This window comes from Pezoporus flaviventris, unplaced genomic scaffold (assembly GCF_033815535.1).
Source record: "Pezoporus flaviventris isolate CSIRO_AGI_PZ_B2104156 unplaced genomic scaffold, CSIRO_AGI_Pfla_v1 ptg000031l, whole genome shotgun sequence".
Taxonomy (NCBI): domain Eukaryota; kingdom Metazoa; phylum Chordata; class Aves; order Psittaciformes; family Psittacidae; genus Pezoporus; species Pezoporus flaviventris.
The window spans coordinates 49,711,766-49,737,840 of NW_026892579.1; the positions used below are offsets into that span (position 1 = coordinate 49,711,766).

Here is a 26,075-nt window from a genome sequence, read left to right on the forward strand (position 1 = left end):
AAAGCTGAACACGAGCTAGCAGTGTGCACTCACAGCCCAGAAAGCCAAGCATCCTGGGCTGCATCCAAAGAAGCGTGACCAGCAGGTTGAGAGAGGTGACTCTGCCCATCTACTCCATTCTGGTGAGACTTTGCCTGGAATGCTGCATTCAGCTCTGGAATCCTTAGCTCAGAAATCCTTAGCATTTCTCCTGTGAGGACACTGTGAAAGTTGTGTTTGTTCACTCTGCAGAAAGTAAGATGAGAGTAGGTTGAAAGTTTTCAGCAGAACTCACCATAAAATTGGCTTTAAATTTCTAAGAGTGACAAAGGTGAAGAGAGGAAAAAAAAGTAATATTGTGGCTGTTTTCTGCTCTCTTGGTAGCCACGTGTCAGAATTTGGGTGCTTTCTTTGCAGACTACAACTGCAGGAGAATTCAGTTTGCTCACCTGAGGTTCAGGATTCTTGCATACTCCTGGAGCTGTTAGAGGAATCCTGGATGCCACTGTAAACCCTGAGAAAACAACAGAGGCTTGCAGAAATCTGGTGTTAGAGCAGCAGATCTCTGTGTATAATGAGAGGGCAGCTGCATGAACCTTTCATCTTCCCATTTAAAATGAAAAGATATTAAATATTTTTAAACATTGCCTAGGTAAGAATAAGATTATATCTAAAAAAGGGTTCCAAAATGCAGGTTATGTAGTCATTTTTTTATGGGTAAACATCTGTTTCAATAACATACTGCTTCTCTTGAAAAACACACTTTGGAAGACACAGGGTACATCTTGCAGGCCGCAGATAATGTTGTAAGAAAATTCATTTTACTACTCCTTGCTGTTAAATTTTTAACTTTGTCCTAATAATCTGGTTTGTATTTAGCAATCTTTTAAGTTTTTACAGTGCAGTTGGAGCCTTATGAATGAAAACACCATTTATAAGCTCGAGAGATATAGGCTGAAACTGTACAAGTTTCTATCTCAGTCTTGTAATGATAACTTATAACAGTAGCTAAAATCACTTTTAGTTCTTTAAAACTGAATGGAAATAGTAATTTACGATGTCATAGTTTGGATGAATGAGCAACATTCTCAGAAGAAATCATCTAAATAAACTGATACATAGGCTGCTGGAGGAGGCAAACAATCTTAAAATTGCTTTCTCAAACAAAATATATCTTTGCATTTTGTCCCAGATTTAAATTGCTGTGATTTATACAGATATAGTTTGTTCATTTTACATTTACTGTTATTTGCCTTTCTGCGTAAATTCAATGGACTGAGAGCACATTGTGAAGTGCTACTTACAAAGCTTTGCTGACATAAAAGTAATAAAAAGAAACATGCTGTGAGATCAGTGATTCATTGAGAACAGTCAGCACCTTGCTTCTGGTGTAAATTAGAACTTTGTTCTGAGCTGAGCAAGCAAAACCGTCTTTCAGTTACAGACTAGAATAGAATAGAATAGTTAGGGTTGGAAAGGACCTTAAGATCATCTAGTTCCAAACCCCCTGCCATGGGCAGGGACACCTCACACTAAACCATATCACCTAAGGCCTCGTCCAACCTGGTCTTGAACACCGCCAGGGATGGATCATCAGAAATGGGTAATAGTCCGTGGGACTTACTAGAGCAGGCAGCCTGTCTGCCACATCCCTGATCCGTGCCCCCGGTAGGCCACACGCCTCTCTTGAGATGGGGTCAGGCCGACAGACGAGTGCTTCTGTCCCTTTCATTGTAGAGTCCCCTACTACTACGACCCGCCGCTGTTTCCTGGCAGCACCAGTAGAGATCTTCTTTAGCAGTGCATCAGCCGGCTGTTTCTGGCTCGAGTGCGCTTCCTCATTAGCCCCCTGCAGGACAGCAAAGCGGTTCTGCGTGGGGACAACAGATTTAGAGGGAAACCCCTTGCTTTTGATTGTCTTTTTCCTCCTTTTTTTTTTTTTTGTTTGCTTGTTTTGTTTTGTTTGTTTGTTTGTTTTGTTTGTTTGTTTGTTTTTGTCACTAATTCCCAGCTTCCCAGGTTAACGGCCTCCTTCTTTCCTTCATGAGCTAGAGGGGAAGCTCGAGGCCCCTGCACAGTTTGGGCCAGGAGCAAGCATTCCTGCTTCCTCTCAGCTTCCCTGACATCTCGCAGCCCATTAACAGCATCCCGCAGCTCAGCCCCTGCTGCAGGAGGACCTCCACCAGGGAGCACCGAGTGCAGCCCTGCCCATTGTGCACCATTCCCTCACCAGACCAGTGCAGGCACTCTCCTCTCTGCACCCCGAGCTCTGCACTGCAGCCTCCCCTCTCATCGGCTCTGTCTGGGTGCCTATGCTGCCACCGCTGCGCAGCCAGAGCCGAGCTCCCAGACGCCCGGTCATACATGGGCGAGTGCTCACCATCCCACTCCCCTGCCTGCGCGAACTGCCGCGCAAACTGCCTCTACCCGCTCTGTTCACCGTGCTCCTAACAGGATGCCACTTTCCAGATTTCTCTCAGTTACATCTACCAAGCAATTAAATGTGGTCTGTAGTCTGGGTTCAGGTTACCTCTGCCTTACACCTACTGCAATGACTGACAATGCCACATTTGAAAGTGTATGAAAATCACTAGAAACAGAGAGCTTGAATGAGTTTGATTTAGCAGCTTCCTTGTTCCTCCTTTTTCTTTCACAGCACTGGGCTCCTTAGAAGAGCCTCTAACTCCTGTTAGACTTTTTAGAGATGAAGGATACCTGAATCAGCATATCAGAGGAAAAGAGTCAGAGATCATCTCAATTCCTGTTACAATTAAAAACTCTCTTGTTTCTAATGGTCAGAGAAATTAGTGAATGCACACAAGAAAGTGAGGTGGGAGTGATGTGCTCAGAATAGACAGGGTTTGATCCTAAAGCTGGCACTAGTGATATGTTATCATGATTTTGCTGCATTCATGGCACTTTCCCAAATAATTCCCAGGTGCAAATTAGTCTTTGGGTATGGATATTTTATTGTAGAGGCTAAAAATGTAAAATGCCATGGTGATTCTTAGATTACACCAGCTGGTCTCTGTGACAGAAAATTGGCACTAGAAATATTTAATTCATTAGAATGGATGCAGATTAGGAATCGCAAATGAATTCTGCATGGACCTTTGCACAACAAAAGGTTCATAAGAGAAAGGGCTACCACTCCAGCCCTCCTTGAGGTATTAGGAAAATACACATGCAAACCAATTTAATGTTCAAAATTATTTACATCTGAAATTGTGGGTGTTCAAAATAATAATGGGAAAAGGGTGGTCAGCCAGCTGGCTCACTACTCCTGAGCCAAAAACACACCCCCAAGAAAAACCACAAAATGTTCCTTATATATTAAGTCTATGATGAATTTAGCCAGTGTAATAATTAAGTGAAAAGCTTAATTATACCCTCTTGGGACAGACTACTGAAGGTCAGGTTTCAGATACATTAATGAGCTGCTAAATGCTGCTGACTGGGAAAGGATTTTTTAAGGCCTGCACAAGCCCAGTTATATTTCTAATGCCAGCACTGGGTCTATTAGATGTCTGTGGGAGTTTTGCCATGAAAAGAAAGCTCATCTTGTCCTTTATGTACTACCATTTCACTAGGTTTTATGAGAAGCATTTTTTAGGTGACGACATGCACCACAAAACTGGGAAAGGGCTTGTTGGCCTAACTCCAGCTCTACAGGGGGTCCCCTGGTCAGTGATTTAGAGGGAGAATCGGAGATATGCAGGGAAGGAGGCCTTTTCTGGTGACAGTCCTGCCTCTTGGAAAGGTTGAAAAGCAACAAGGGAAGGAGTCTAGGGCTTGTGGAAAATGCAGCAGTTATGCTATCTTCAGAACTGGGAAGCAAAATGTTTTAACAGATGCCTATTAGCTTGCACAGTTTACTTCTGTGTCTTGGTCTAACACCCAAGGTATGAATCCCCAGAGTATGACATATGCATATATTGGATGATATCAGGCTTTAAGTATATATTACAATAAAAGTCCTGGGTTACATGAGAACAGCAAGGTCTGGTCAATGACAGGTGTACACTGATGGATCCCAATAATATTTTAAAACTAGATTTCTTTTAGCCTCAATTTCCCTGGTAACAAATTGGTGTAATGCCCATAATAGTGTCACAGAGGTCATGATATTCATAAATGTACATGGAGGATGTAGGAATGAATGCAGGCACTGCCATATGGACCCCTGGCAATATAATTAATCAATCTGCAATCAGTGCTGTGTACAAATGATAAGGGTAAATAGGACCTGAGACCATACAGTGAATGAGGAAAGTGTTTGTATCAGTTTAAAGACAAGTTTCTGAATGTTATAACAATAAGAATAAAATTAGTAAAGTCAAAACCACAAGTACCAGAGTTAAGGGCAGGAAGACTTGCACAGTTTTAATTCATTCTTCATGTGTATATGGATTTTAATGCAGTCATCCTCAATAATACAGAAGGACGTAAAATCATTCAGACTGACTCAGGCCAAAGAGTTTATCTATTTCAGTATCTTATCTCTAGTAGTAGCCAATGTCACATGCTTTAAAAGTGAGGCTTTCAATGGGTTAACTGCACTGTAAAGTCATCCTTTTTCAAAACATTCCCCTTTGCTCCATCTACTGCTTGGCTTTCTGCCTCTCACATCCAGATCTGTTGCTTCTGACTTTAATGACCCTTTCCATGCAATTTTCCTTCATGAATTCATGAAAGTCCTCTTAACCTCCTGAATGGTCCATATTAGTGTTACAGGTCTTTGAACAACTGTCATTCGAGTCTAGCTGTGAGCAGCTGGCACAGCATCAATATGCTTCAGTAGTAATTTTTTAATAGAGCTGCATAAAGAAACAAAAGAAATAGGGGTTTATTTCAGTCTTTTCAAGAAGCCATTTCTTCTTTCTTTGGTTCATATTGCTTTTCACTCTTTAATGAGCGGAAACTCTTAGATCCAAGCATAGCCTTTTGCCCATGCAAAGGCATGCTGAGGACCATTATAACCACTTGGCAGCTTGGCTGAATTAATATCTTCATCTACAATATTTCCTGGCACTGCTGTTTGATAAATGGAAGAAATGTAACCTACACATCTTGGATCTGCAACATGGAATCTCCAGGCTAGATTTTAGGGATAAACTGGGAATATGGGAGAGGGATGTTGCACCCCCCCAGGATTACTGAGTGAGCAGCACAGCTTGTGTATCTCGACATAAGGCAGCAGTCACATTGCTGCATCAGCTGCTTGGCAGCAGCTAAAAGCAGACTTCCCAGCTCAAGTAGTCCCACTGGTGGGATGACCTGAACCGGAGTTGCAGTGCTGCAGCAGGGCACAGGCAGCCCAGCGCTGCAGTGCACAGAACACCTCCTTCCTGGGCTTGGCAAGGGCAGCAGAGCAGCCTTCCTCCACATCCCTGTGCAATGCAGAACCTGGGCTTTTGGGGAAGGAAAGGGAGATTTAATACATATTTATCAAATTGCTGAATAAGTCCCCCTTATTTCCTTCACTCCCAGCTAATGGAAGCAAAAAGCTAACGTTGCCTCCTGCTCTGCCTCGCCACCCCTGTTCCAAAGTAAACAGATGTCAGCAAGTCCTGCATTAACACCACTGTTAAAAATATCAGTGTCAGCAGATGAGTCCATTCTCTTTGGTCTAGAGCTGTCTCTTCATTGCTGAAAAAGTGTGGTTTTACATCAAGATATGTAGATTAGATGGAAACCTCAGTGGCTGCATGAAGAGCACACGTGTTATGCTCTGCACCTTAGTGTTCACCAGCTGGAGTAATTTACAAATAGAAAATATTAAAGAAGGAAAGGATTTGACCTGCATTAATTATCAAGATAGAAGTTAGCCCTGCTTTTCTCAGCTAGAACCTGGCCCTAGGGTACCAAATGAAAATGGGCTGCTTCCGCCAAGATGCAGCAGTTGTGCAAACCCTGTGAACCAAGCTAATCACAGGACCAGGTCTTCAGCCACTGGGGAAGAATGGTGCCTCATTAGGCTTTGGAGATGTTTGGGGAATATCAGACAGACTATATCCCTTTCAAAGGGAGATAGATGCCCTCAAGGTTGGGTCGGCCAGATGACTAGATTCACTGGCAAAGTGAAGGGTGAAATTTTTCCTGCTTATTACTTGTTACACTCTAGCATCCAGATTATGCAGACAATTGTGTCTTATCACCAAAAGATAAAAGCTTTACGCTTTCATAACTAGGTCCCACCACTAAAAATGTTACGCACTTCCCTCATGGGTAATTCCAAAAGTTGTCCCACTCTCTTCAAACACTCTTGTGCTCTCTTCATTTGCTCAAGTTTACAAATGCACCAGTCATTTTTCAGACACACATACTTTCACACATTTTATTCGTTTCTCCGCTTCTATTTTCTTCTCCAAATATTAACTGTTTTATTGGTTTTCTGTGAAGAATCCACAGTTGGTTTCTCTCTGCTAGAAAGGAGCAAATGACTAAACTCATTGTTTGTGTAATAATTCAAGTATAGATTATTTTTTTTCTGAATGACAGAATCCACACTTGATAAAAGCATTTTTGTTTCTTTGGGACTCACTAGTACCTTATCCATCTGATTTTCCTTTGGATGTTACTGGATTATCGAATCCAGGTTAAAAACAAAGCATTCTGATCAGTGTCACAAGTTCATCCTATGCTTTTTGCATCAATGAATATATAATCAGTTCATTAACAGCTTGATCTAAATTAATTCTTTGTCTTCTATATGTCACTTAAACTCCCATCAATGAATAGTAATTTCCATATGTGCAGTTCTTGTTTACAATATTCATTAAAAAGCTTAGATGAGAAACAGTGAAAAGCATTTTAATTCATTGCTAAGCACAGCAGAAAACTAAGCAGGATTCCAACTTTATATACAATTTGCAAGCAGTGTATGTGAGCTCAAACATAAATCTCTCATAATGAGGTTTGCAGCCTGATGAGTAATGATATCCATTGAAATGTTCTCTGTGTTCAGCTCTGTTTCAATGCATAGGGTGAGGGGTGTTGCTATTTAATATTTCAGTTCCTTCTAACAAGAAAAGGAGCTTCTAGGCATTAAAAACTGTAAAATCTGACCTTGAAATAAACTGCAGCAAACAAGCCTTGAATACAACGTGTATTCAAGTGGTGTCAGTAGGTTTCAGTCAGAAACATGTTTGCATCTAGACCACCGGGTCTTCGGCTTTTCTCCAGTGCTTAAACCCCAGGCTTCTACCCAGGGATGCTTCTGGTGAAGCTCTGGAAAGGCCTTGTCAATATGAAAGATCCAAAATTGGCTAAGATACAAAATCAGAGATACCCAATTCATATTAGCACTAATTATTCTTAATTCAAATCAAGATCAAGTTCCCATTAAACTGGTCTCTGTGCAAACAGGGATAACAGTGTTTGCCTTGGAGTCTGAAAAATGAGAAACAAACTGAGGGAAGATTGAGGATCTGCCAAAAGGATGTGTCATGTAAGTAAATGATCACCGTGCAGTTTAGCCCAGTTCCCTAGTTGCTTGCTCATGTCTAGGCATTTTATTTTGCCTGGGAAAAAAAATATTTTGAGGTGGATGGGAAAGAGTAAAGAGAGGGGGCTGTCAAGGACTGTGGACCTGATTGCCTGAAGAGAGCATGTAAAAGAAAGGAGACCAAAAGAGCAAGTGAACCATTGCTTTTCATCTGTGTTTCCAACAGCCTGGCATTAATGTAAGTTACAGGTCGCAGCTCTTTAGGATCTTAGAAGTCACAGTGGGACTCTTCTATGGCTGCTACATCGCTACATCATTTTCTTCTTCTACAGGCTTCTGTATAGACTTCCTTCTGCAGTGGGAAGATTTAGGAAAACAGTGTGCAGATGGATGATATGATTATTCTTATGCAATTTTAGCAGTCTAAAAGTCAGGCCCCCAGGCTAAAAGTCTCAGCTCCCTTTCCAACAGGTGAAAAGAAAGAGGTATTTTCACAGCTATAGCTGCGCTTGAGAAGTTGCCAGTATTTCATGGGAGTAGGGTCTGGCTGATACTGAGCTCTCCTGAAATGGCATTATGCAGCAAACACCAGACAGAATCAAATGTTTGCCACTCTCTCACTGCTTTTCAACCTCAAACACTCACAGGGTTGCTATTTGCCAGGCTGCACTGAAATGCCCATAACAAGACTAACTCTTTTATGTTTTGGTCTTAGCAGCAATTCCCAGAATTATTTAAAAGGCCTTTTGAAGTGCTCATGCAAGAAGAAATAAATGCCATCACTTGGAGCACACATGAAAGCATTGGTAATAGTCTGTGTGTTTAACAGAAGCGCCCCATGATGCAGTTACTTTTTTAATAAGATTCATGTTGTAATGGGAATGAACCAAAACTTGGGAGCTGAATGCCACTGACGGGTTCAGGCCTGCAGAGTGGCCACAAGCTAGCAGAAATCACATTATGGTTCACAAAATGGTTGAGATTGGAAGGGACCATCTAGTCCAACCTCCCTGCTGAAGCAGGTTCACATAGAGCTGGTTACAGAGGAACAAGTCCAGGTGGATTTTGAAAATCTCCAGGGCGGAAGACTCCACAGCCTCTTTGGGCAGCCTGTTCCAGTGGTCTGCAACCCTCAAAATAAAGAAGTTCTTCCTCATATTCAGATGGAACTTTCAGTCTGTGTCCATTGCCCCTTATCCTGTTGTTGGCCACCACTGAAAGATATCTGACCCCATTCTCTTGACACCCACCCTTAAGATACTTGTATGCAAACAGGCTGTTCTCTGCTGCTTTTATTCCCCAAGGCATTCATCCTAATTTTTCCAATTTTTATTTTTAACTGTATTAAGTGGTCTTTAATCTGCTTTTTCACTCTTCTCGTTTCTGTCCCTATCCTCTTCAAACTTATTTTAACTATCTGCTCATAATTACCTTTTTGTTTTGAAATATGAGGCAGAAAAAGCATTATATATTTCTACCTTCTCTGCAGCCTCCCTTACTTGCTCTTGTAACCTCACAAGTACTAGAAAAAAAATTTTTGTTGTCTCCTTTCTTCTTAAGTAGTCATAGGCCATTGCCTGTCTGGCAAATAAAAATTGCTGTACTTCATTCATGTCATGTTAGTACCAGGGAAATTTGGCAGTTTTGACCCAGAGCCAAAGACCCCGTGAACCTTCCTAGAATGCTCAGTGAATTTAACTCTACTTTCAATGTTGTCAGTGACATTAGTGATGAAGCTGAAGGAATAGAATTTTACAGAGTGTCTGTGGTGTCTGAATCACCAGAAATGTCAGAAAATGTTCAGAAAAAAATGGATTTGTATCCTTGTTGGGAAAAAGGAATAGAGGTGTTTATTTGGGGAGAACAACAAAGGCTGTCTGGAACACTTGGTATTGGAGTGATGATGTGGGAAAAGCAGTCAGGCAAACATTTCCTCTTGTGGCAGCAAGAGAATTCCTGCTCTGTATTTCCTAATTCCTGTATTTGTGTAATAAAGCTGAAGTTATCTGTAAAAGAGAGACAAGTGAAAATTTTAAATCTGTGTAATAATAACAATCATAAAAACATCAGTGCTGATTTTTATCCACAAAGAAGTTACAAATATCAAAATTTTGTTTCTTTAAGAACGTGTTCTATTAGAAAAAAAATCTAGAGTTCAATTACAGTATTTTAATTTTCAGTATTAACAAAAGCTCATGTATCCATATTAGTGTATACTCTTGGTTAGTCTTTGCATACAAATAATCTTCACAATGAAATCTCTTTCTATTAATCATTACATACCTACTATAGAATTAGTTGCACCTACTATTCATCACTGAGAATGTGATACATTAAAACTTATAAATTAATAACAATAAAAACATGCCAAAGATGGAGCTATGAATATAATCTTACAGGTGGGCAGATAAGTGAGACTGTGGAATAAGAAGAGAAAAGTCAATATTACTGTAAATTAATAAAGTTGGTAGAGCATTGCTTCACCTATGGATTCTTTGGAAAGTGCCAGTCCAGTGTAACTTAAACCATTTCTTTAAAAGGACTTATTTTCATAAATTTGCAATCTATAAACATTACAATGATCCACATTATTTTAGCATTTTCAGAATCTCTTATTTTTTATTTGAGTTTGCCAAACATTTTTAGCTTTGATCTCTAACAAGAGACTCCCACAGTTATCCTTACTATACATTTACAACAACAGCCTGCAGATAATGGACCCATTTCAGTGACATTTGGAATGGGGATAGATATCTCAGACACTACTACAATCTTGGAAGCTTTGTGAAAATTCATGTCTACAAAGTAGAAAAAATCTTGGGTTAGTACCTCTTAGTGTTAATCTAGGATCTACTTCCTAGTACCTAGGAGGTAGAAGGCAGAACTCCACTATTTTGTATTTTATTGGTAACATCCAGGTGGCCAATTAGCACATGCATCTTAGCCAAGGAACACACACCTAGCTGGTGAACATTTGGCTGAGGACATTTGGATTGGATATTAGGAAACATTTCTTCACCAAAAGGGTTGTCAAGTGCTGGAACCCTTTGCCCAGCAAAGTGGTTGAGTCACCATCCCTGGAGGTATAGAAAAGATGTGTATATGTGGTGTTAGGATATGATTTTGTGGTGGACTTGGGAGTTGGACTTGATGATCTTAAAGGTCCTTGCCAACCTAATTGATTCTATAATTCTTATCCCATTATATAAAATTATGAGAGGACACGGGCACTGGAAGTGGTGACCACTCAGCCTTGTCTGCACCCTGCAGGATACTTGCACACTTGTTTTAAGCATAATGCAAAACTGCATTCAAATCACTGGATTCTGCAGCTTCATTCAGGCCAAGGAACTAATCCTTTCTGCTTGATGGTGTGAAAGTGACAGTGTGCAAGACAGTCATGCCTTGAGAATTTGAAGAGACTGACCCTAAATTTACCAGGGAGCTCAAGGTCCCTCCTGAACCAAGATGCTGATACAGAAGACATCAGGCTTTTTGCTAACTGCAAGACTTCTGTAATACTGTATGCTTACCTTTCACTGGGGATGCTGATTTGCAGTAAAACAGGTAACATTCACAGAACTTGACAGTTTATGCTGTAATTTTCCCTGTCCAGAATGACTGTCAGGAGTCTCCTTTGGGCAAAATAAGCAGCTGAAGGAATCCAAAGAATTAAAATCAAAAGACAAGCTCAATAATCTTCTTGTTCACTCTTATACACTTCATTATTTGCAAATCTCCTGTTGTCATATTTCTGGTTGTTACAAGAAAATTACCTTTGTGCATGCTTTGTTGCATACACTTCTTGTACTGCAGAGAATGAAGGCATGCAGAGGAGGAGGCATCTGCAGTCTGCTTCTACTTCTTTATTTTCTCAGTACTGTGTTTCCTTATATTGTCCAGAATTTTGTCAGGGCTTGATCCAAAGTGCAGAGAATGATAGAATCATAGAGATCTTCCCACTTTCTCAGCAAAGCCCAAATATATGGTTTTCATTTTTGATCAGGAGTTTCAGTTGAAAGCCAGACCCTTTTGGCTGTGTTTTTTAATGTCAGTTTTTGTATTTTCCCCCAAATTGAAATTCTCTGCTAGGAAATAAAAGAATATGGTTGTGTATATATATATATTCAACATACAAGTTGTATTAAAATGTATACATGAATAGCCTTTACTAATTAAACATTTTCTAGTAAGATTAGTTTCAACTTTATCATTCTGTCCCAAAGTTTAATACCTGTAGGGCTGTGATTATGACGAGTAAAATGAAAGTAAGTCTGTAGTAAGCTTTAATTTATTAAAAAATCATACCCCTAAAATAATTTTCAGTTTGGAACACAAAGAACTTGTCATGGAGCACTGACCACATCTGACTCTTTTCAGAATGTCCTCTCATGTGAGCTAAGGGAATTCCTTCTCATCCAAATGAGCTCTAAATACCTAAGAGAAAGAGAGACAGATGAAGACAAAATAATGAAAAAAAAAAAACTATATGTTTTCTAGACAATAGTGTAGACCAATGATTTAGCCAGTATTGTACTCTCCATCCTTACTATCAGCAGGTCAAACTTTACAGAGTATGGAAACTAGTGTACTATCACTGAGGAGTTCCAATTTCACTCAATAGGTAGAGAACCATCATATAAATTATTCTGGTTATTTGTACTTAATGGCAGTGTATCTTTTCCTTTGTCTAGCATGAAGAACGAAGATGTCCCTTTCTTGGTCACACCAGCTCATTTCTCAGATAATGCCTTCAATTTATACTCCCTGGAATAAATTGTTGTTACTTGCATTTGTAAGTGTATGAAACTGAATATTTTGAAAGATGTAGTAGAATACCACAAGAAATTTCATGAATGAGCCTCAGACTTGCACTAAACTTCATGTTCTTTTATGTCCTATATATGCAGTGAATATGAAAACTAATTCAATGTCCATTAAAATCAATGACTGTCTTTTAAAGGCTATTTCACAATTTTATTTCTGAGCATGGAGAGTCTCAGAATATCAGCTATTAATTTAAGCAGCTGCACATGAATTCTGGTATCTAGTTTTAGACAGACACCTCATAATTTTTCATTTGTTTAACTAGTTTCAAAATCATAACAAAATTTAGCTGACAAAATTTTTTGACTCCTGGAAGACAAAAAACCTTCCCGAATCTGGATGATGGTACCCCTTTATATATGGTACATGTACGTACTTTGTTTTCTCATTCCAGGTCATGGAACCAAAGGAGTGTTTGAACTTCTCTCAGGATGGCGTCGAACCAGAGAGAATCTGCCATTCAAGGACAGAGTAGCAGATGCCTACTCAGATGTCATGGTCTCCTACACAATGACAAGCTCCTTGTATTTCATAGCCTTTGGCATGGGTGCAAGTCCTTTCACCAACATCGAAGCTGTAAAAGTCTTTTGCCAGAACATGTGTGTCTCCATCCTGTTGAACTACTTCTATATCTTCTCCTTCTTTGGCTCCTGCCTGGTCTTTGCTGGCCAGTTGGAGCAGAACCGTTATCACAGCATCTTCTGCTGCAAAATCCCTTCAGCAGAATACCTGGACAGAAAACCTGTGTGGTTCCAGACCATGATGAACGATGGCCATCAGCATACTTCTCACCATGAGACTGACCCTTACCAGCATCACTTTATCCAGCATTTCCTCCGAGAGCATTACAATGAGTGGATTACCAACATATATGTCAAGCCATTTGTGGTGATACTTTATCTCATCTATGCCTCTTTCTCCTTTATGGGGTGCTTACAGATTAATGATGGAGCCAACATTATCAACCTTCTTGCCAGTGAGTCTCCAAGCGTCTCCTATGCCCTCATACAACAGAAGTATTTCAGCAACTACAGCCCAGTGATAGGTTTTTACATTTATGAACCTCTTGAGTACTGGAATGGCACTGTGCAAGAAGACCTAAAAACAATAAGCCAGGGGTTCAATACAGTGTCCTGGATTGAGCAGTATTACCAGTACCTTCGTGTGGGTAACATCAGTGCAACCAATAAAAGTGACTTTATCAGCATTCTCCAGAGCTCCTTTTTAAAAAAGCCAGAATTTCAGCACTTCAAAAATGACATTATTTTCTCCAAAGCTGGAGATGAGAACAATATAATTGCTTCTCGTTTGTACCTTGTGGCCAGGACTAGTGAAAACACACAGAGGGAGGCAATAGAACTGTTAGAGAAGCTGAGACCTCTCTCTCTTATACAGAGCATCAAGTTCATTGTGTTCAATCCTACTTTTGTTTTCATGGACCATTACGGTTTGTCAGTAACTATGCCTGTCCTGATTTCTGGTTTTGGCATCCTGCTGATGTTAATACTGACTTTTTTCCTGGTTATCCATCCTCTGGGAAATTTCTGGTTAATTCTCAGTGTCACCTCAATAGAGCTGGGTGTCCTTGGCTTGATGACTTTATGGAATGTAGACATGGATTGCATTTCTATATTGTGCCTTATCTACACTTTGAATTTTGCCATAGATCACTGTGCACCCCTGCTTTATACATTTGTACTAGCTACTGAGCACACCCGAACTCAGTGTATAAAGAACTCCCTCCAAGAGCATGGGACAGCCATTTTGCAGAACGTTTCTTCTTTCCTTATTGGGTTGGTCCCCCTTCTCTTTGTGCCTTCAAACTTGACCTTCACACTGTTCAAATGCTTGCTGCTTGCCGGCAGTTGCACACTTCTGCACTGTTTTGTTATTTTGCCCGTCTTTCTAACCTTTTTCCCACCTTCCAAAAAGCACCACAAGAAAAAGAAACGAGCCAAAAGGAAGGAACGAGAAGAGATCGAATGCATAGAGATTCAGGAGAATCCTGATCATGTTACAGCGGTTTGAAAGGCTTAGTAAAAATAGTAATATATTCTCTTTTTAAAAAAGCATTGCACAGAGATGCAGGGAAAATAGAGCAAAGATCTCAGCTGCTTGTGCTGGCCAGGTCTGACAAGGCAAAGGAAGATCAAGAAGGGGTATTCATGACACATCAAGGTGCAAACTTTTTTTAACAAAAATAATGAAAGTAAAATTGATCTCAAATGTTTCCTTTGGATCCTCATCCTTCACCAGGGAAGAGTCTGTTAGCCATTAAATGTTCCTGAATCTCAAACTGTAGTTCTAATGGATATTGCTCGATCTGTCATAATGAAGTAAAGGTAAAAAAAAAAAAAGAAAAAAAAAGGAGTTACAATTAAGTAAAAAGTAGAGAAAGAGGCAGATTTGTTTGATAAAAATTGTCCAAAAACATTTCAAATGAGAAAAGGGAACAAGTCCAAGAAAGATAAAAAAAAATGCCATGCTATATTTTTCTTATTTTCTTGAGAAGCTGGTTAAGATGAAACCTATGCACTTGGGAAGTAGATGTTTAAAGCAATCTAAGCCAAAGTACTTCCCAATTATAGTATACCATGTATACCTGTAACACCACAATTAGAGTGTTATTGTGAATATGGATGGCAAGGTTACAGAGTTTAGGTATAGAAGTACTGTTTATATAAGAGAAGAAACAATCATAGCCATTTGGAAATTTAAAGTTTAGTTTCTTTAAATGTAACACATGACTTTTATCCCACAATGTTACAGCTGGTGGTTAACACCATGCTTACATTTTTGGTAATTTCAAATTGTGAAATTCCCCTTGAAATAACAGATCTCACAAAACTAAAGAAGGCCATCACTACTGCAGCAGTATTTGCAGTTCCTGCAGTGTAACACTTGTGAATTCTAATTTCTCAGTGTTGACATTAAATACTGAATATTAATCAAGCAGGCACTTTAAATGTAATGATAGATTGCATATCACAGGAATAATGTGATTATGTAAAAGCTGAGTCAGCTCTGGAGCACCTGTACAGTATTATCATTATATGTTTGGTCCAGTGGACGAAGATATATGTTTGCTGGTACTTGCAATATGCTGCAGAAAGTGGGATTTTCCCCTTCTTTAAGCAAAACATCAGTCAAACACCTGGCACACACAAAAAGACCTTGTTCAGGTTTGCATGGGGATGAATCACCTCCTGGTTGTAAAAGGACAGATTGGTCCCCTGTGGGAAGGGGAGGGTGAAATGTCTTTGTTATTATTATTCCTAAGTATTTGAGTGTTGATTACCTGCAACATAAAGCTTTGTTATGGCATTTGAAATTTCACAGGAGAGTGCAGTAAATCTGCAGTCACTATGTGACACTAGAAATCATACTGTAAAGAACTATGAATGACTTTCTTTGCTTTGTAAACTATACAGCTTAAAAGCCCAAGAGAAGAGATGAAAATAGATCTAGTGATTTCTGTCTGCTCTTTGCTCAGTTCTGCACTGGAGCTTGCCATGTCCATCTCTCCTTTCAGCATTTTAAAAGGGCTTGCATTCTACTCTCTGGAATATGGTATATCATCACCTACATGAGCAAGGTCTTCCTGAACATATAGTATCCATGAGGACACTATGTAAAGATATCACTATATGGAGTGTTTATGTCTACTCTGTATTATTTGTTGGTACTTTTAAAAGATGTCTGGAAGCTTTCTGCTTTCCAAAATGTGTATACTTGTCTATTGTGGCTGGTTAACTCAGTCTCAAACCTGCAGAGCTTGCTGATGAGGGTGTGTACATGTGTTTTACTAAAAATCCCTCTACAAGAAGCTGATTCTTTGCTATGTGACATCTCGTCTCTTCCTGCTGTTTCATGGTTAGGGAGAGCCAGAAAAAATTCAGATGCAGCACAAAAAAGCCATTTGAATGCCAGTTCTAATATTTATTAGCTGCTTCTCTTTCGAAGAAATGCAGTTTCCCTCTTCTCTACGCTTTCTGTACTTGACCATTACCATTTGCAAAAATGACCTCTGTGTTTTAAGAGTGGTCAAAGGTCTTGATTCTTCAAGGAACCTTTTGTGTGCAACATCTTGGAGAAAGACAAACTTTCTAGATAAGCAATGTTGCAAAGTTTGAATCCAGATCAAAACTTCAGGTCTAGCTAGATCAAGGCTACTGGTTTGACCCAAGATATTCAAGGGCAAGCTGAAAAACTGAGATCTTAAGGGTTTAGTAAGGTTTAGGAGCAGGGAATGTTTTCACGTTGGGTTATGGCTGAGATGCATCTCTAGTTGGGAGGTACTTGCCAACCTTGATCTGCATCTTAAAGACATTGTGCAATATACATCATTTTTAGAACAGATGGTTCTGAATGTCAAGCTTTCTGTATATCTTCTTACACTTCCTCCACTGCCCATACAAAACATGGGTTGCTAGACCACTGTGCCCCTTGGGTATTATTTCTGGATGTGTCACAGATGAAGTTGCTGGTCTTCTCTTGTACTACGCAGATGTATCCCAGGGATCTCTGTCATGCATTGTACTGAAAAAAGTAGCATCTTCTAAAGCCATCAAAGCCAGGATTCATCTCATCTAACTTTGCACACTGCAAACGTAGACATTTATACCTGACCTTCCTTTACGACCAAAGGAGAAGGACAGACACTTCTGACCCATCTTACAGCTGTTCATTAAGCATGAATGAATTGCACTTTAAAAAATATATATTTTTCTGTCCATCGGTGATAAAGGAAGCTCAGCATGAGAAGTTGAGACACAGACATCAGCAATGCAGACTCAACCAGATTTGGTGAAATTAAACCCACTTAAAACAACCAAATATCAAGTGAAAGAGAAAAAAAAAATGAAAAATAAAAATAGAAACTGGCCTCCTAATCATCTATTTTAGGGATAAATCCCAGGAGTAACTCAGCTCAGATTTTATGTTTGACTTACGAAGTTTCTATTTTTCAAAAATTGCCTAGCAGAAGATGATGAGCTAAGTCGGAAGATGTCAATACTGAAGGTGGGCTTACATAAATGAGTTAGAGTTTGATGAGATGTCAAACCAGCTTCTCTCTCAATATCAATGTAATGCATGAGCAATAACACTTGTGTATACCAGACACAAGATATATAGATTACACCCTGGGAACAGAAGTTTTTTATTTCTATGTCAATGCTGGAGTGGAGCAGAAAACAAACCAGATATTCTATGGATGTCACTTTATTACTTTATTTATGAACCGTTCTCTGGATTCACCAAGAAAAGTTATTGCAGCTGTTACTCCTGCAGATACATCAGTCTTTTTGGAACAAGGAAAACTTCGATATGAAGCTACAAAAAAGAACATTTTCTTCTATAATTCAGTTCATACTGGAATCATTTGGGGATGGGGAGTTTGTATTTTTCATTCTTTTTTTTTTTTTCTTATTTTGCTTTCAGTTTTTTTCAGTGAATTCTACCCTTTTCTGCATCACCTTTTCAGTTCAGCTGCAGCTACATAAGCACTGGTACAGAGAGGACATAGCCCATGTAAATCAATTTGACACTCTGTTACATGCTGCACACTGGGTCTTCATTATATCCTTTTTTTCCCAGTTACCATAAGTCCTTGGGGTGTTGAACATATTCCTTTAAAGTCTGGTTTTATATATGGTCTACATAATCTGCTAAGAACCCTGTGTGCATTTCCTACCTGTTTTGGTTTCATTCCCTCAAAGTATATTGGTTTGAATTCATTGTTGAGATAACTCTGTTGAAGTCAACAGATTTATTGCCACAATATATCTGGCTTTGCATGTTTTCTGTTTAGTAAGAAGTGAAATCGTGACGAACCTCTTTCTTACATTGTTGATATGACTGTTGAACATTATATCTGTTTATAGCCATTGTTGCATGCTGCATTCAGGAGGCTGTAGTGAACGTATATTTCTGTATTTTTTTCTTTACACTTTCTCATGTGGTCTGTTTTAACTTTTGTTAATCTATTCCTTCTTCTTTTTCATTAGAGTTAAGTCTTCACCTCTGCAGTCCAGTACTTGATGTTTCGTAAACTTATTGCTTAAGAAAGCAAAATGCTTTTTATGGCCAAGATAAGTATGGATGCATGGCACCTTGCATGTACAATTTAAAGACATTATTTTCAGGGTTATTGTTCTCAATTGTTTACTTAAAAAACAAAAAATCCTTTTTAGGATGTGACCTGCCACATGCTAGTATTGATTTGGGTTCACTTCAACAATTCTAGTTTTGAAATTTTCTCCAGTGGGGAGAAACAGAACCAGGGGAGAAGGAGGAAATATGCAGTAAAATAGTTGTGTAATCAGTGTTGTTTTTTCCCAAAAGGCTTTCACTGCTCTATTCTTAATTAAGTCACACTGAGTAGTGACTCTCGCATAATTAAGATTTATTCCAATGGAGTTACTCCATATTTCACTGTGATAAGAGCTTGGCTTATTGTCTTTATGCAAGTACCATGCTAAGTCTCTTTGATTAATTTCTCTGTAATTATAAACTTTAATAAGTTCTTTTTCATTGCAACACTAGGTTTTGAGTACCTCAAGCTCTCATGTGATATCCTAGGAAACACCGAAAGGAAGCAAATTTAGGTAGTTTGTGAACAAGTGACATGTGGTAGTGCTTGGGAGAAGGGATATTTCACAAAGAGGGAGCATATCCTCCAACAGGTTTTAAATAGAAAATATGTTAAGACTATCTCAGAAAATTAAGGTGAAGCGGACACCAAGCAAAACATGTTTTTTGGGAGGTAGTGTAACCAAATTATAAACAGACAAAACTTTGATTATTCCTCCATACCATCTTACCCAAACAAGAAGGCATCTGAACAGGGAGGACACTGAATACGGGAAGAGTCTCATCCATTACCTAAAAAGCTTCTTCTCACTGTAGTCTTGTACAATTCAGTCTGTACACATTCACAGACCAAGTGTGTGCAGATTGTTTCACTTCAGCATGGGCCTCTCCATGACCTGTTTTCCATTTATGGCAACGTAAGGACCCCATCTTGGGTTTCACACACCCCTGGGGAGAAGGGGAGGAGATTCAGAGCTGCTTCTTCACCTGAAAAAGCTGTGAATGAGAACTGAAAAGCGCACACTATGCTGCAAGCATAGGTGGTGCATGTCCCTGTTGTTCGCTCTCTGCCTTATAAGCAGCAACATCACAGCCTCCTGGAGATATGCAGAAGTACCTATCAGGAACTGAGTGCCATAATTCATAATTTCCCCAGGAGTAATCTGGAATTTATGATCACAGCAGCTCACAAGCATACACTTCTGACCAGGAAGAATTTAGGGGCTTTTTTTAGAGGTGTTCTTTGAAACATCCTCATTTGTCATTACAGAGCCCCATACATCACCTCACCTGACAAACACTGGAGAGGTGCAACCGCTTCTTCCAAAACATCATTCAGGTAGAAGGAAGTTTTCTGGAAATTTTTCCTTTTAATCCTCAAGGCCTTCTTTACCCAAACTCTTTCTACCTCCTTCATGGTTTAAAAACAAGGATCCAATGTGAAACTCAGATGCTCCTCCTACTCATAGCATGAAACGTCATTGCTTCGCCACAAGGTTGAGGTATACTGTGGGTTTCAGGCCAAACATGGGGATATGGCCTTCTTTCCCAGACAGACAATCAACATCCTCCTAAAAACAAACAAATGTGAAGCAGTTTGGAATTTCATCTTTCCTTGCTTGTTTCCTCTCTGACATACCAATATACCCACAACACTATTCTCATTTTCTTCTTGCTTCCTCATTAAAGAAAATTAAGTTTCTCTTTCCTGCTCCCCAAGGCTATCTTTCCTTTGCAGCTCAACTTATTTTGTATTTTAATCTTCTGTGTGTGCTCTCAACCTCTTCAAAATTTTCCTATTTATTTTTTAAGACTCTGAGAGCATAACCCTGTTGACATAAATGGAAGATGCTTGGATGCATCAAAGTGCAGACTCTGGTACAGACTTAACTAATTTATAGCAGCACCTAAATAGCTAAAAACTTTCTTCAGGGAGAAAATTGTCTGTAAGAAAACTTAAAAAATATTTAACCCTAAATTTCCATTTTTCTACATTTTTTATCTCATAAACTTCTGCTCTTCCTGGTTCTTTTTTACTGTAGGCTTTGCTTCCTTCTGCATGCTTTTATCACAGAAATGCCTAGACTTTAGCTCCATTTCTGTCTCAGAAACAAAAATAAATGAGCATTTCCTCAAAAAGAAAATATTGCTCCTGCTTGGAACATTTTGTGCCAAGTTTCTGTTCTGAACACATTTTCCAGGCTGAATGGAAACAAGTATTTTAGTAGAAATGCTGATACAAGCTTAACTAGAGAAAAATTATTGGTGCCTCAGCAGTGTCCTGCTTTACTTTACTTCAGCACCTCTACAGCACCCTGATGGATACTCCAGGCAGTATTTCTAAAACAGATTGATAATGGACTCCGCATAATTGGCAAGACCACTATTTTGGCAATATCAGCTGCAGAGTTCTCTGGAGCACACATCAGAGCCTACCCTGATTATGTATGAAAATCATTAACAGGTTAACACAGCTTTTGCTGGAGAAGGGACATATCCCAACAGTAAGGTAGTGTGGCAGCCCTCTGCTGTAAGCCTGCTTCTCAGTTTCCCAGCTGCATGTTGGATATTGCACTCAATTCCTCTGTAAAGGACAAAAAGTATAATTTTTCTTTCAACAAGTACTTGAGAATTGGACAAGAAATATTTTAGATTTAGTCATGGATGGAGACTTTTTACATGGGAATTTATATAGGCATGTCACAGAATCACAAAATTATAAAATGACAGAATGCTTGAATTTGGAAAGGACTACCAGAGGTCACCTATTCCAACCTCCCTGCTCAAGCACAGTCACATAGAACACATAACTCAGGATTGTGTCCATTTGGCTCTTGAATATCTCCAGGGAAGGAGGCTCTACAGCCTCCCTGGACAACTAATTTCAATGCTCAGCAGCCCTTACAGTAAAGAAGTTCTTTCTTATGTTCAGTCAACTAAATAGATATTGATCCAAAGAATTTTTCTTCTATTTCTCTTGCAATTCTGTCATGACACTTCTTCGATCTTATTTCCTGCCATCAATGAGGACTGAATATTTTTTACACTTATCACACTGAAAATGATCTCTGAGCTACAAAAACATTTTCTCTGCAAAAAACAGACTTTGGCTTAAAGGAAACTCCGTTGGTTTCAAAAGTATGTCAAAGGAAATGTTGCAGCATCTGGCACAGCAGTACCAGTAGTATGTACCTATTCAGACCACAGGCCCTAATTCCCGATGTGTAGACCCAAATTCTAACTATGTAAAACTTGTGAAATGTGTGATTTTGTCTCTGCAGAAAAAGAAAAGGTAGTTGCAAAATTCAGTTCTGTGACCAGATCAACTTTCCACCATGAGGTGTGAAAGAAATGAGTGACCAAGGTGCCAGCTTAGCTGGCATTATTGTACCTGTGCAAGAACTTCAGAGAGGGCTTAGGTAGCTGTGAAAGCCTAAACAGTGACAGTATCCAGCCCTGAACAAGAATTTGTTCTCTTCTCACTACCTCAGAGAGCCACATGTATAAAAACAAACCGTTACCGAACAGCACCATGAATCCCAATCTAAGTCCTGGGCATGATAAAGTCAGTTGAAGCACAGAACTTAGGGTGCAATCAAGGCAGTTGGTCTTATAGGTTATTCCAGGTTTTGTAACTACAAAGGTACTGGAATTTAATATTCTAAACTATTAAATACCTAAGGATGTTCTTGGCATAGCTTTGGTCCAGAAAAGCAGTGCTGGCATGATCCAGGGACCATTCTCACCAAACAGCTTTTTGCAGCTCCCCATCTTTTAGACTACAGGAATATTTAATATTATGGACAGACAGCCCATGTCAGCATCATTCAAGGCCTCAGCACAACTCCTGTCATTGCTTGGTTTACCAGCAAAGTTATAACTTTAAACACCAATGCAGCCTATATTCATACTAGTATTCCACTTCTGAAGATCTTAATCTGGCAAAGCACTCGAGTAAGTGATGTAGTTTAATCGAATTCTTAAATCTCACGGACCGGGGCATCTTGAAATTTAAGCATGCATATAAGTAGTGAACTAAATAAGGATGCACTTATCTCTCTGTGCTTCGACTTAAATTTGCGATTTACAGAAAAAAAAGGCCTTAAAAGAAAATGTCTTTTCCCCATAACATACTAAATCCCGCAATTACAGTAGCAATTTCACAATATATATAAAGACCGTGCCAAGAACATATATTTTTCAGGGTTTTAATTTCCCTGATGTGAGACATCTCAGGGACATTTTAGTGATTTGTTACAATCGTACAACACTCAGGCAAGAGTAAAGTTTTGCTGAGCACTTTTCCTGGAAAAAAATACCAAGATATTTGACTCAGAATTAGCATACAGGATTTGATGATGTTAAAGCTCATTTCCTCAAGAGAAAAAAATAAAAAAGAACATTTCATTTAATGTAATTCATTAGTTCTTTCAAGTGATACTCTGGAGAAGTGCTGGATATGCCCTTATAATGGAGAAGAGAGGGATTGCTTGAAGTTGAATTCAGCTTTGCCAATTACAAAAAAAAAGAACAAAAATAAAAATTGAAAGATGGCTTTGTGCCTAGTATAAAACTTGCCATGGCATCAGCTATTGCTTCTTTACTAAATTAAATGTGAATGGTGGCATGAATGGGGCAGAAGTGAAGAATTCCGTTATACATATCCTTCTGCTACATCTGGTGAGGAACAGAATATGTAGGAAAACAACATCAAGTCCCAGATCCTGCAAAAACAAAAGCAACTAACAAGCCATAAGCACTGAATAATCCCATTGTCTTCACTGGAGCCATCAAGATGTATATAAAAATATGCCTATAAAACTTTGCCAGTCTGAGGACTGGGGTAAGCAGATATTTTAATCTGAAAAGGATACAGAGTCTTAGGTATTCCCTCAGCATCCTTAAAGAGATTCAGTGCAATTGATCTCTGCTTCTTACTAGAAAAGTGTTTTTTTAAAAAACATTGCCCTAAAACATAAGCTGGATGGAGACATAGGCACCATAAGCATTTAAGAGAGTTTAATGAAAAAGTGACTTTTCATTAAATGTCTTCTTAAATGTCTGTAGCCAATACTTTATTGGAGCACATGACCAGATAGAGAGGGACATGTAAAAATCACATATCAAAGATTTCCCTTCCTAGGCTATAGTCGAACAAGAGAAATAGGTATTGCAATTCATCTAGCTCAGACAGCTACTGTAGGATGAGGGCCCTTGAATACATCTTATGGCAGCTACCACAGCTGGAGAACAGTCTAAGATAACTGGTTCATATGCCTGAGAGCACATGTCTAAAGTGGTGTCAGACTAATGCTTCTGAGGTATCTCTGGTCATTGCAACTGCAATGAAAATGTTGAGAAATAATTTTGGAGTGATGGGCAACAATCAGTTTGACTGTTCACTTTGTTTGTTGGGGGTTAAGTTGGGTCATTAGGGATCCAGCCTGACAGCTGAGTGGCTTGGAGCACTGCAAACAGTGCAGTTGAGTCAGTACAAAAAAGACTGAATTAATCAAGTACTGTAGGGAAGACGAAGGTCCATTTGCACCCAATTTCAATCTAATGCTTGTTTTGTTGTTTGGTTTGAGTATTTTTCTTAGCCCATAATCAGCTTTTTTAGCTCCCTTGAAACTACAGAATTTGCTTAACCTTTTTCTGTATTAATTTAGCATTAGGTGTTTAATTACTGGGATTTCTCAGGTGCAGGCAACTTTAATATGCTACAGATAAACACAGTAGGTCAATATTGATTTTCTTCCCTTGTAAAACTCCCTTGTTGCTGAAAACTGTTAATAATTTTCAAGATTATACCATGACCATATTTGTATAACAATCTTTGCTGATCTTGAAATTCTATATCAAATAGTTATGTCTTTTAAAGACTAGAATCTACAATAAAATGTTATTCTTAAATGCTAGAATTTTCCTTTTCTTTACTAGAAAGATATTCAGTATTAATGTATATTACAGGACCATTTTGTCAGCTGCCTTTCCCCTTCCATTTAGTTTTAAATGAAATGAACAGGGAGTTTTTCAAGAGCAAATGTAGCTGAGACCTTGGACAGCACCAGAGACTGGCACCTCCTTCCTCACGAAAAGTACAAGGCATTTCAGGGCTTGGGAAGAGTGGGTCAGAGTCGGGAACTGGCAACCCTGTGCTAGCATATGGTCCCTCACAGACTATCAAAAGATAAACCAGCTACAAGTGCCCTGAAGCTGTGCTAAGTGCAACCAAATGTTTAAATTTTCCAGACGGAGCTGACCAGATAATAGTCTCTACAGGGCATAATCCAGTTCCTTTCTTCTCCAACCGTTCATACCAACAGCTTCTTTCTTGCCAAGGTCTCTCTTGCTTTCACATTCAGGCTTCTCCCCTCTCCTCCTAAGCCCTGGTAGCTCTTAGCACCTCTTCCCATAGTGGCAGAGTTGTGAGTTCAAGCCCTAACAGTGAAAGGCACGGGACATGGTTTACTCATGTGTTCTCTGCCCATCTCTGGGAAGCAGAAGGTAGCCTGCCCACATTGTGCTCAGCACTGCCTCATAGCTATGAGATCTGCCCCTACCTCTGTGCTATCACTTCTGTTGCTCCTGATAATGGAGCTACCAGAATAAGTACCTCTGGCTCTTGGGTAAATAGTGAGCTTAGAAAGACATATTAAACTGTGCATTTCACATTTATTCACATGTCCCCATAAAATGCAAATGGTAACCTTTTGGTTTTGCCTCGAAGTTTCTGCCTGTATCCTGAAGTCCTGGTTCTCAGTACCCTGTCTAGAGGGAACCTACTGGACTAACACTCAGTCCTTACCCATGGACCTGGTTTTGTTTCAGATGAAAAGGAGGGGATGGTGCAGGAGCAGAGGACATGGCCTTGTCAGTCATGTTGGAGAGAGCACCTGACCCAGGCTGTAGGCCTGTCCATCTTTGTCAGGCTATTTTTCACATATACACTTATTTTCTGTTTCTAAATCAATCTTCATTACCACCTAATGGCCCCAAAAGGAACTGAAAAAAAGGGCACTGCTCAAAACCTGCCTCTCCTTATTGTTGCTGCAGATCCCTTCTTGGTGAAAGTGGGTAGTTGACATCTCATGTGGTGAAGTAACAACTCTATTGTGTATTATTTGAGCTGCAAAACATCTCCACTGCCAAACACTGGTAACGTCAAGTGCAAAATTCAGATGCTAGTAAAATAATACTGAGGACGTTCAGCTGAATTGCATGAAATTATTCAGCTGAAACATTTTTGTCATTGAAATTGATTCATTCATGTTGCAAACCAATAGTCATATTAAAGTAATTTAGCAATTTTATGCCTAGAAATTCAGGACTACTGAATAGTGCAACCTACACAATAGACACTCAGCTATAACAACATATCTGCACTGGTCCTGTGCCAAGTGCCCTCTTGTCAATCTATTGCACAAGCTTTTCTGAAAATCAGACTAATTAGATTATTAGAATGGTTCCTGTATGTACAGCTGGAAATCTCAGCTGATCTAAGTCAGCCTGAATTGTATAGTTGCAAATGAAGCAAACTTCTTTACCTGCTGAGGCCTTAGTCCTCAAGTGTCTGTGTCTGATTTAAGGCTGTCATATCATAAATGTTTAACCAACCAATTTATAGCATTGCCATAAGAGTTTCTTTCTTTTTCTGCCATTTCCTCTTCATATTTAATTTAACTAATTTAGCGTAAAGTACACAATTTTCTCCATCCTTCTTCTTCTG

General features: G+C 39.3%; 1 protein-coding gene across 2 annotated transcripts in view; it reads left to right on the forward strand.

The window, feature by feature from the left end:
• Nucleotides 1-21,597, forward strand: part of PTCHD4 (patched domain containing 4) — an 89,242-nt gene extending 67,645 nt beyond the window's left edge. For both annotated transcript variants that reach the window (XM_061460979.1, XM_061460980.1), the window contains exon 3: nucleotides 12,648-21,597. In XM_061460979.1, coding sequence (XP_061316963.1) covers nucleotides 12,648-14,281 — 1,634 coding nt within the window. In that variant the 3' untranslated portion in view covers nucleotides 14,282-21,597. The remainder of the gene's footprint in view (nucleotides 1-12,647) is intronic.
• Nucleotides 21,598-26,075: the final 4,478 nt, after the last annotated feature.